This window comes from Nicotiana tomentosiformis, chromosome 8 (genome assembly GCF_000390325.3).
Source record: "Nicotiana tomentosiformis chromosome 8, ASM39032v3, whole genome shotgun sequence".
NCBI classification, from domain to species: Eukaryota; Viridiplantae; Streptophyta; class Magnoliopsida; order Solanales; family Solanaceae; genus Nicotiana; species Nicotiana tomentosiformis.
The window spans coordinates 91275627-91288280 of NC_090819.1; the positions used below are offsets into that span (position 1 = coordinate 91275627).

At 37.2% G+C, this 12654-nt stretch overlaps 1 protein-coding gene across 1 annotated transcript; it reads right to left on the reverse strand.

Moving 5' to 3' along the window:
* Positions 1-420: 420 nt before the first annotated feature.
* LOC138897821 (uncharacterized) lies at positions 421-948 on the reverse strand. Its single transcript, XM_070183840.1, has one exon. The coding sequence runs from the start codon at positions 946-948 to the stop codon at positions 421-423; it is 528 nt and encodes a 175-aa protein (XP_070039941.1).
* Positions 949-12654: the final 11706 nt, after the last annotated feature.

The following is a 12654-nucleotide window of genomic DNA, read 5'->3' on the forward strand; positions in this document are numbered from 1 at the left end:
TTCCGAGATTTCCTTTCTCTAATCTAGGCTAACCTGTACAACTTTATGTCATATCCTTTGGCCCCATGATCCTCATACAATCATTCAAATGATGCAGTCTTAGCTGATGTGACCGCTAATTTTGCCTCTTTCCTCTCCTTCTTATAACACTCTCTATATGTCCTCTTCTCCTCATCGTCTGTGCTCTCCACTAGCTTCAGGTATGCCACTTTCTTGGCTTTCACTTTTTCTTGGACCTCCTTATTCTACCACCAGTCCTTTTATGGCCTCCGAGTATCCTTTCGTCATCCTTAATACCTCTCTAGCAGTTTCCCTAATGCAGTTCGATGTCATGGTCCACATACTATTCACGTTCCTACTACTCCTCCAGGTCCCCAAAGCCAACAACTTTTCCCCCGAACTTATAAGCTTTATCCTTAATCAAGGCTCCCCACTTGATCTTCGGTTGATCGTACACTGCTCTCTTCTTCGTTGCTCTCTTGATCTCCAAGTCCACTGGCAAGAGCATATGTTGAGTCGATAGACACTCACCCGGGATAAACTTGCAATCAGTGCAAAGGCCTCACACCTTCTGAAGAGAAGGTAATCAGTCTGAGCCTTGGCTACCTTACTACCTAAAGTGATCAAGTGTTCCTCCCTCTTTTGAAAACACGTGCTAGTTATCACCAAGTCAAAAGCTTTAGTAAAATCCAACAACGAGGTTCCACCCTCATTCCTATCTCCAAAACTGAACCCGCCGTGCACCTCGTCATAACTCCTAGCAGTCTCCCCAATATGGCTATTAAAATCACCTCCTATGAATTGCTTCTCGGTGTGTGGAGTACCATGCACAACCTCGTCCAAATCTTTCAAGAAGTGCCTTTTAACCTCCTCGTCAAGACCCACTTGAGGAGTGTAAACACTAATCACATTTAAAGTGTGCCCACCATTCACTAGCTTAATAGCCATCAACCTATCTTTCACCCTTGTAACATCCACCACTAGCTTCTAGAGATCCCTATCAACTAAAATACCTACCTTGTTTTTGCCCTTATGCAACGACCCGACTTGTCATTTTAAGAATTTATACCTCGTTCAGTGGCTTAAGGTCTCGAGCAGCTTCGCAATATGTATTATGACCCGTGGGTGTGGTCGAGTTTGATTTACTAAAAATTCGGAATTAAATTAAAAGAACAATCCTTAATTTGAAGCTTAAATGGAAAGAGTTGACCAGAGAGTTAAATTTTGAGTAGATGACTCCGGAATAGAATTTTGATGATGTCAATAGCTCCGTATGGTGATTTTGGACTTGGGAGCATGTCCGAAAAATTATTTGGAGGTCCGAGTGGAATTAAGCTTGAAATGCCGAAAGTTGAATTTTTGGGAAGTTTGATCGGGAGGTTGACTTTTTGATATCGAGGTCGGAATCCGATTCTGAAAATTTGAATAGGTCCGTTATGTCATTTATGAGTTGTGTGCAAAATTTGAAGTCATTCCAAATTGATTTGATGTGTTTCGGCATAAGATAAAGAATTTAAAAGTTCAAAATTTATAGATTTTGATTTGAGGTGCGATTCATCGTTTTGATGTTGTCTAATGTGATTTAAGAATTTGACTAAGTCCGTATAATATTTTAGGACTTGATGGTGTATTTGGTTGAGGTCCCGGGGGATCTCGGGTGAGTTCGGATGCCTAACGGATCGAATTTGGATTTGGAGGAGGAGCTGAAGCAGCTGGGCATCTGGTATGATCGCACCTGCGCGAAAAAGGGAGGTGCGAGCTCACGGATGCGAGGAATTAGTCGCGGAAGCGGAAAATGCATGGGCTGGCCAGGCATCGCGGGTGCGAAAAATTTGCCGCGGATGCCAAGAATTTTATCGCGAGTGCGAAGCCACGGGTGCGAAGAATTTTACCGCGGGTGCGAAGACGCAGGTGCGAAAAAATCATCGCGGGTGCGAAAACCCCTGGGCAATACAAAAACTTAGGGGTTCCGAGCTTTTGCCATTTTTGGGCATTGCAAGCTCGGGTTGGGCAATTTTTGAGCAAGGTTTTCACGGAAAAACTTGAGGTAAGTCCCTTGTGATCATTTCTACTCCATAATATTGAATTATCATCGAATAATACGATTAGATTACATGTTTTTGGGGTGTAAATCGGGGGTTTGAACTTAGGGATTTGAAAACGAAAATTTAAGATTTGGAGGTCGAGTTGTTATTGGAATTCGATAAAATTGTTATGGTTGAACTTGTATCGGAATGGGTGTTCGGATTTCATGAAAATTTTATCGGATTCTGAGGGGCGGGCCCCGCGTTGATTTTTGTTGACTTTTTGGAATAAATTTTTAAGTCGACATATTATTATCCGAAATTATTTTTGATAAATTTTAATGAAGTTATACAATTAATTTGGTTAGATTTGAGCGGCCCGGAGGTCAATTCATGCAAGAAGACGATTTTAGAATATCGGCATAACTTCAAAAAGGTAAGTGTCTTGCTTAACCTCGAGTGGGGGAATTACCCCTTAGGCATTGAGTCTTATGTGCCATTTGTGAAATGTGAAAAGCCGTGTACGCGAGGTGAGGAGTACGTACTCGGGCTTATATGTGCAAAATTCATTGAATTAAAGTCTTAGGCATTATTGTGTAGTAAATTGAGAAATTGTAAAAAATTATTAAATCATCTGTTTGCCATGCCTAAATCCTTATCGTTGAATTTGTTTTTATATGATAATTTGATGTGATTGTTACTTGAAATATTTATGAAATTTCGTGAGTATTGTTGGTTTAATATTTCTTGGAAATTAATTCCAATATGAATTTTCTTATGTAAATAATTAATTTAAGCGAGCTTAAGAAGAAGTGTTAATATAATTATCTAAATTTACATTAATGAAGGCTTTGCTTTATGCTAAGTAATTTCTATCTCTATTGATTGTTTTTGGGTGTTATATACATTGTGTGGAGCCTTAGGCTATTTGTTGTGAAATTAATTAATTTTGATATATCTTTGTAATTTGGTTGTAGCCATTGGGCAAATTGTGATAAGAATTGATTTTATTATGTTGCCGTGTTAATTTTTCGTGTAAATTATTGTGTTGTGTGAGTTATCATTTTGGGGAGATAAGGGTGGCATTTCACCGTTGATATTATGTGGGTATAAGGGTGGCATTTCACTGTTGTTGTGTTTGTTGGAATATTATCTGGGCGGAGCGATAAGAGTGGCTATACGAGCGATAAGGGTGGCAATAGGAGCGATAAGGGTGGCTATAAGAGCGATAAGGGTGGCTATAAGAGCGATAAGGGTGGCAATAGGAGCGATAAGGGTGGCTATTGATATTGTCTGGGCGGAGCGATAAGGGTGGCTATAGGAGCGATAAGGGCAGCAATATGAGCGATAAGGGTGGCTATTGTCAGGGACGATATGTGATGATGTGTGGTTGTGGTGTTGATAATTTTCATGTGATGTTGTGATTTGCTTGTGTTTATTTTTATACCTTGTGCAATTTGTCTTGTTATTCTTGATAACAATCTGATTTATATTGAAATTGAGAGCCTGTGGCCATTGCCCGGCGGATTATAAAATGAAATGTGGGCACGAGGTGCCGTGAGTAAATAATGAGAATATTTGGCACGTGAATTATCCGTGCAGTTGTGATATAAAATGTGGGCACGAGGTGCTTTGATGAAATGATAATGATAATTGGCACGTGAATTGTCCATGCAGTTGTGATATGAAATGAGGGCACGATGTGCCGGAGAAATATGATGATTTAATTATGGGCACGAGGTGCCGTGAAAATATGAAAATGGGCTGAGACCCGTATTTTTATGATTATGAAATGAGGTGTCACATGGTGACTTTTTAATTGAAAGAATTATATTCAAAATATTTATTTGGAAGGATTTTTATTCAAAAAGAATTATATGAAAGAATTGTATTTGAAAGATATTTATTTGAGAAAATTATATTTGAAAAGATTTATTGAAAGAATTATATTTAAAAAATAATTATTTGAGAAAACTATATTTGAAAGAGAGTTATTTGGAAGAATTATATGTGACGAATATTTATTTGAAAAACTTGAATTAATTAGGCGTACATATATTTATTAATTGTTGAGTGATATTTATGGTATTCTTGTTGTCTTGCTGCGCATACCACTAGTTGTTTTATCCCATCCTTATTGCTATCTGTTTCCTAGTATTTTGTATATTATATTGCACATGTTATTAGACTGGTGAGTGTCTTGACTGTACCTCGTCTCTAATCCATTGAGGTTAGTCTTGATACTTACTGGGTACCGACCGTGGTGTACTCATACTATACTTCTGCACATTTTTGTGAAGAGTTAGGTATTGGAGATATCAGATTTGAGCAGAGTTAAAGCGAGATCGTAAGGATTCAAGGTAGAGCTGCTTTATCGTCGCAGTCCATTGGAGTCTTTTCATTTCATTGTATTGTTAAAATTTTAATCAAACAGTATTGTATATTCAGTCCTTGTGATCATTCCATATATTCAATCAGAGTTCGTGACTCAGTAATACCAGTCTTGGGAGGTTGTATATTCATATTTATCCCGCTGTTAGTTTTGGTTACTTATTTAATTCAAAAGAAATGGCTTCAAAATGTAATAGAAATCGGCTTACCTAGTCTTAGAGATTAGGTGCCATCACGACGCCTGTGGTGGGATTTTGGGTTGTGACAAATTGGTATCAGAGCTCTAGGTTCATAGGTTCTACGAGTCACGAACGAGTCTAATAGAGTCTTGCGGATCGGTACGGAGACGTCTGTACTTATTTTCGAGAGGCTACAGAACTGTTAGGAAATTTTCATTTCTTTCATTCCTGTCATGCGGAATTTGTTGAATTTGGAATTTGAACCTTTGTATCTCCATTCTCTCACATATGGTGAGGACACGTGCTACTGGGTTAGCTGAGCAGGCATCCGCACATACTACTAGGGCTGCAAGAGGCCGGGGCCGAGGTAGAGGAAGGGCACGTGCTGCGACTAGAGCACCTGGCAGAACAACAGTTGAGGAGCCACTAGTAACTCCAGTTGGGGGACAGGTATCAGAAGCACTTGTTGTTACCCCCGGACATCAGGAGACTTTAGCATAGTTCCTGAGTATGTTTGCTACATTAACTCACGCGGGATTGATCTCTGTTGCACCAAACATTCCGCAAATTTGGGGAGTAGCTCAAACTCCTATCACAACTCCAGAGCAGCAGGTTCACATTAGTCAGGTTCCGGGTGTAGTACCGGCACAACCTGTTATTTCGATTCTGCCTGAGGTCAGGCCCGAGGCATCAGAAGAAGAACAAAAGAGGCTTGAAAGGTTTAAGAGGTATAGTCCACCTACTTTCAGTGGCACAACTACAGAGGATGCCCAAGAATTTCTAGAAAATTGTCACTATTTTCTCCGCACCATGAGTATTGTGGAGGTGAGCGGAGTTACCTTTACTACATTTCAACTATCAGGCGCAGCGTATCGGTGGTGGCAAATCTATGAAGAAGGTAGACCAGCCGATGCCACACCACCAACTTGGGCTCAATTTTAGGAAATGTTCTTGAAAGAGTTTGTTCCCCAGACTCTCCGAGATGCATGGCGCACAAAGTTTGAACGGTTGCATCAGGGCACTATGACAGTGTCAAAATATGCTATCAGGTTCAGTGAGTTAGCCCGTCATGCACCTATCTTGGTTCCTACAATCAGAGAGCGGGTCCACAGATTCATTGAGGGGCTCGAATATGATATTAAAATATGCATGGCTCGAGAATTGAAAACTGATACTCCATTTCAACAAGTAGTGGAGATTACAAGGAAGATTGAAGGTGTTTTAGGCGAGGAAAGGGAGTCTAAGGAGGCCAAAAGGTCTCGAAGATCTGGAGGGTTCAGTGGGTTTTACTCTTCAGCTAGAACCCATTATAGCGGAGGCTCGAGCAGTCGGTCAGCTCAATCCGCACATCAGATTACTCGGAGTGCTCCAGTTTACAGTGCACCACCGACACGAGATTCTTACAGTGGTTATTCCAGTTATCCGGCATAGACTTAGTACGAGCAGCCGCGACCTCAGAGGAGTTGTTATGAGTGTGGTGATACTAGGCATATCATGAGAGATTGTCTCAAACTTGGGAGGGATGGATTTCATCTGAACACTCCAGCCACAAGCTTTATTCCAGTTGATACTCCACGTGCACAGTCAGCTAGAAGTGGAGTACAGGCGGGTAGTGGGCTCCTAAGAGGTGGAGGCCTGACCCGTTGATTTAATCACTATGATTTGGCTGAGGCCAATACACCAGATGGTGTCATTACATGTATGATCCTGATTTTTATTATAAAAGGATATTTTCCTTAATTTGATTCGGTTCTGAATATTGAGGTGAGTCCTTCTATTATGCTCCACTTATGGGTGGGCTTCGTAAATTTGTGACCCACTTATATGTTTATCCCTGTTGGGAGATTTGAAGGTGTGAGCCCGTATCTGTCATTTATTTTTGTACACCATTGAGGGCTATAAGTCCAAAAGTAATTTTTATTATTCATTACAGTGGGTTTAATGTGTTTTGAAATAATTGATTCTAATTTTTATGAATTATACGCCTATCGGTATGAGAGTTCATTATATGTTGTGAAAATTATTTATGAAATATATTGAAAAGAAGAAAGAAAGGAAATTGAAAATTTCAGTTGGCACAATGTGCAACATAATTGTGATTCGGATTTGAGGACGAGATCCTCGCATTTTTACATGATGTGAAATATTTAAACCGGGCTGCAAGCCGCGGTGAAAGTTATGTAAGGACGAGGTCCTTGTGGTGAAATATGTATAAGTTTAAAATTCTCCCTTTGTAAAATTTAATTTGTACAATAATATTAATAGGGAGTCATGCCTGTTAGACTTATTTGATAATTCTTGTATATTTTTCTGTTCATATTCAGCCATTTTTGTGCTGTAAACATTGAGTTTTAGCCTATGAGGTGAGTGCCCAGGTAGCATTAAATGTGAATCATTAATCCGAGTAAGTAATCATGAGGTCTTCATGTCTCACATTCTGTTGTCAGTGTTATAAAAATTTAAAATGGGGTGGTGGTTTATATGAGATTAATTGATGATGCTGGAATTAATTATGAACAACTTTTAGGACCAGAGATGTGGTGATGAGCATACATATGATGTGCTTCATGTCCTGATATCATTATGATAATGCAGTGCTTGTGATGCCGAGATTGGTGTTATTGATATATACCTTGTGGTATTTTTTTGGGCTGTGGATGTGTTGTTAGGAGTTGTTTTTAGTGTTACTCTGGTAGGTGGATAGGCCCAATTACAGGGGAGACTCTGCCGAAATTTTTGAAAAATTTGGGAGTTAGTAAAAATTTGGAGGATTGGGATTTGCAAATAAAGACATAAATATGTTATGCGTTTGAGGGCGAATGATCCTAAGCATGGAATAATGTATCACCCCAGAGAAAGTTTTGAATTACTTCAATACTATCGAGAAAATTGATGTGCGCATACGCATGAGTTGCTATAGCCAGTTGAGACTAATACTATGCGTTGTTGTGAAAAATCAGGCCTTTTGAAAATATTGGAGTGTAAGAAAATGGCCTTAAAGTTTTCAAATATGGATAAAAGAAATAATCTCAAATGAGATGATGTTGTCACGCTTATCTCAAATACGGTAGCGTGGAATCAACCGTGAGTATATGTGTAAAAGTAAAATCATCATTTTGGTAACCTCAAAATAATTCTTAGAACGTCCAAGGACGAACGTTTGTTTAAGAGGTGGAGAATGTAACAACCCGATTTGTCGTTTTAAGAATTTACGCCCCGTTCAGTGACTTAAGGTATTGAGCAGCTTCGCAATATGTATTATGACCAGTGGGTGTGGTCGAGTTTGATTTACTAAAGATTCGAAATTAAATTAAAAGAACAATCCTTAATTTGAAGCTTAAATGGAAAGAATTGACTGGAGAGTTGACTTTTGAGCAAACGACTCTGGAATAGAATTTTGATGATGTCAATAGCTAGTATGGTGATTTTGGACTTGGGAGCGTATCCGAAAAATTATTTGGAGGTCCGTAGTGGAATTAAGCTTGAAATGCCGAAAGTTGTATTTTTGGGAAGTTTGACTTGGAGATTGACTTTTTGATATCGAGGTCGAAATCTGATTCTGGAAATTTGAATAGGTCCGTTATATTATTTATGACTTGTGTGCAAAATTTGAAGTCATTCCGAATTGATTTGATGTGTTTCGGCACAAGATAAAGAATTTGAAAGTTCAAAATTTATAGATTTTGATTTGAGGTGCAATTCGTCGTTTTGATGTTGTCTGATGTGATTTAAGAATTTAACTAAATTCGTATGATATTTTAGGACTTGATGGTATATTTGGTTGAGGTCCCGGGGGGCCTCGGGTGAGTTCGGATGTCTAACGGGTCGAATTTGGATTTGGAGGAGGAGCTGAAACAGCTGGGCATCTGGTATGATCGCACCTGCGCGAAAAAGGGCCGCAGGTACGAGCTCGCGGATGCGAGGAATTAGTCGCGGATGCGGAAAATGCATGGGCTGTCTAGGCACCGCGGGTGCGAAAAATTTGCCGCGGGTGCGAAATAACTTTGCCGCGGGTGCAAAGAATTTTACCGCGGGTGCGAAGAAGTTTACCGCGGGTGCGAAGCCACAGGTGCGAAGAAATCACCGCAGGTGCGAAAATCCCTGGGCAATACAAAAACTTAGGGGTTCCGAGCTTTTGCCATTTTTGGGCATTTCAAGCTCGGGTTGGGCGATTTTTGAGTAAGGTTTTCAAGGAAAACTTGAGGTAAGTCCCTTGTGATTATTTCTACTCCATAATATTGAATTATCATCGAATAATCCGATTAGATTACATGTTTTTGAGGTGTAAATCGGGGGTTTAAACTTAAGGATTTGAAAACGAAAATTTAAGATTTGGAGGTCGAGTTGTTATTGGAATTCGATAAAATTGTTATGGTTGAACTCATATCGTAATGAGTGTTCGGATTTCATGAAAATTTTGTCGGATTTCGAGGGGCGGGCCCCGCGTTGATTTTTGTTGACTTTTTAGAATAAATTTTTAAGTTGACATATTATTATCCGGAATTGTCTCCGATGAATTTTAATGAAGTTATACAATTAATATGGTTAGATTTGAGCGGCCCGGAGGTCAATTCAAGCAAGAAGACAATTTTGGAATATCGGCATAACTTCAAAAAGGTAAGTGTCTTGCTTAACCTCGAGTGGGGGAATTACCCCTTCGGCATTGAGTCTTATGTGCCATTTGTGAAATGTGAAAAATCGTGTACGCGAGGTGACGAGTATGTACTCGGGCTTATACGTACAAAATTCATTGAATTAAAGTCTTAGGCATTATTGTGTAGTAAATTGAGAAATTGTAAAAAATTATTAAATCATCTGTTTGCCATGCCTAAATCCTTATTGTTAAATTTTTTTTATATGATAATTTGATGTGATTGTTACTTGAAATATTTATGAAATTTCGTGAGTATTGTTGGTTTAATATTTTGTGAAAATTAATTCCAATATGAATTTTCTTATGCAAATTATTAATTTAAGCGAGCTTAAGAAGAAGTGTTAATATAATTATTTAAATTTACATTAATGAAGGCTTTGCTTTATGCTGAGTAATTTCTATCTCTATTGATTGTTTCTGGGTGTTATATATATTGTGTGGAGTCTTAGGCTATTTATTGTGAAATTAATTAATTTTTATATATCTTTGGAATTTGGTTGTGGCCATTGGGCAAATTGTGATATGAATTGATTTTATTATGTTGCCGTGTTAATTTTTCGTGTAAATTATTGTGTTGTGTGAGTTATTATTTTGGGGAGATAAGAGTGGCATTTCACCGTTTATATTATGTGGGTATAAGGGTGACATTTCACTGTTGTTGTGTTTGTTAGAATATTATCTGGGCGAAGCGATAAGGGTGGCTATAGGAGCGATAAGGGTGGCAATAGGAGCGATAATGATGGCTATTGATATTGTCTGGGTGGAGCGATAAGGGTGGCTATAGGAGCGATAAGGGAAGCAATAGGAGCGATAAGGGTGGCTATTGTCAGGGACGATATGTGATGATGTGGGGTTGTGGTGTTGATAATTTTCATGTGATGTTGTGATTTGCTTATGTTTATTTTTATCCCTTGTGCAATTTATCTTGTTATTGGTAAATTGATAACAATATGATTTATGTTGAAATTGAGAGCCTGTGGCCATTGCCAGGCGGATTATAAAATGAAATGTGGGCACGAGGTGCCGTGAGTAAATAATGAGAATATTTGGCACGTGAATTGTCCGTGCAGTTGTGATCTAAAATGTGGGCACGAGGTGCTGTTATGAAATAATAATGATAATTGGCACGTGAATTGTCCGTGCAGTTGTGATATGAAATGAGGGCACGATGTGCCGGGAAAATATGATGATTTAATTATGGGTACGAGGTGCCGTGGAAATATGAAAATGGGCTGAGACCCGTATTTTTATGATTATGAAATGAGGTGTCACATTGTGACTTTTTAATCGAAAGAATTATATTCAAAATATTTATTTGGAAGGATTTTTATTCAAAAAGAAATCTATGAAAGAATTGTATTTAAAAGATATTTATTTGAGGAAATTATATTTGAAAAGATTTATTGAAAGAATTATATTTAAAAAATAATTATTTGAGAAAACTACATTTGAAAGAGAGTTATTTGGAAGAATTATATGTGACGGATATTTATTTGAAAAACTTGAATTAATTAGGCGTACGTGTATTTATTAATTGTTGAGTGATATTTATGGTATTCTTGTTGTCTTGCTGCGCATACTACTAGTTGTTTTATCCCGCCCTTATTGATATCTGTTTTCTAATATTTTGTATATTATATTGCACAGATTATTAGACTGGTGAGTGTCTTGACTGTACCTCGTCTCTACTCCATTGAGGTTAGTCTTGATACTTACTGGGTACCAATCGTGGTGTACTCATACTACACTTCTGCACATTTTTGTGCAGAGTTAGGTATTGGAGATATCAAATTTGAGCAGAGTTAAAGCGAGACCGTAAGGATTCAAGGTAGAGCTGCTTTGTCGTCGCAGTCCATTGGAGTCTTTTCATTTCATTGTATTGTTAAATTTTAATCAAACGGTATTGTATATTCGGTCCTTGTGATCATTCCATATATTCAATTAGAGTTCGTGACTCAGTAATACCAGTCTTGGGAGGTTGTATATTCATATTTATTCCGCTGTTAGTTTTGGTTACTTATTTAATTTAAAAAAAAAATGGCTTCAAAATGTAATAGAAATCGGCTTACCTAGTCTTAGAGACTAGGTGTGGTGGGATTTTGGGTCGTGACGCCTTAGCACCTCCTGAATACCATAGTTTAAACCCGATATCACGTACCTTAGTATCCACACATTTAGTCTCCTGGACACACACACTATATTAATCTTCCTCTTATGTAGAAAATTCTCTAATCTATAGACTTACCCTTTAATTAAGTTTGTGGCACTCTATTTTAAAAAAATCTAAACTTGCTTAGGAATTTAAATTTTTATTCGGCTTATGATATTAAAATATTGAATTATATATATGTACATGATAGATAGTTATCTTAATGCAAACTTAATTAAGAACGGGACAAAGTAAACAATTCATATATGCAATACCGATTATATTCTTACATTATGTACCGTGTTAGTTAGGAGTCTTTCTCTAATTAGAATTATTTGTTTGCCCGTGCATGAATAAGCATGAGACTTAAGGCTAATCTAGAGTTAGAGGATCCTAATTTTTTCATTAAAAGACATATTATTAGCATTGGATATGAACCCTAATTAGGGATCCTCCTCGGGGGAAAGAAAATGAGTAATTTTTAAAAAGTATTTTAAATTGTATTCGCAAATCACAGCCTTTCATGTTAGCTTAACATTAAAAGTTTTTATCTAATGAATAATAAAAAGTTCATAAAGCTCATGTTGTGAAAAGTATTATGTGTGTCCCATAATGTCCGTATTTCAATTCCAAATGTGAAACTGAATTTTCAATTAGACTAGAGATTTCAACTTTCTACAATGGAATAAAAATTGTTAACTACGCAGATAATAAAAGCTATCATTTTTACTAAAATTTGAAGATGAAACTGAAATTACACGAAAAGTAATGTCATAAAGAAGGTCTCTAAATTTTCCAACAATAATAAGTTTATTAAATAAAATATTTACGCTCTGACAAAAAAAAAATTAAAATACCAGCTGACATGAGGAAAAGTTCAAGACGAAGAGTATCTTTTTTATACTATATTATATCGAAATTGAAGGGAAAAAATTCAAGATGAAGAGTATCTAATAATGAAAAATATAAGAACGAAATTTTTTATTTGTTCATTTGTACACTAGCTCTTTATACCAACCACTAAATTGTACTCCATGCATATCATTTCAAAATATGATATAATGTGAGAAAAAAATAGAAAAAAGGAAGTGGAATTATCCTAATATATTTCTTCTTTATAGTATCCATATGGAAGATTGAAACTTCTCGTGAACGCTGGAAAAGCCAAATATTATATTAATTGTATAAAAGATTAAGTTAATAATTTTGTTCCATCAAAGCATCAACCCTTTTATTACTTATATCTAATTTTACGTT

Bases quoted from the DNA above. Each gene is read 5' to 3' on its own strand.
- LOC138897821 (XM_070183840.1), bottom strand. From the start codon at position 948: ATGGCTATTAAGCTAGTGAATGGTGGGCACACTTTAAATGTGATTAGT.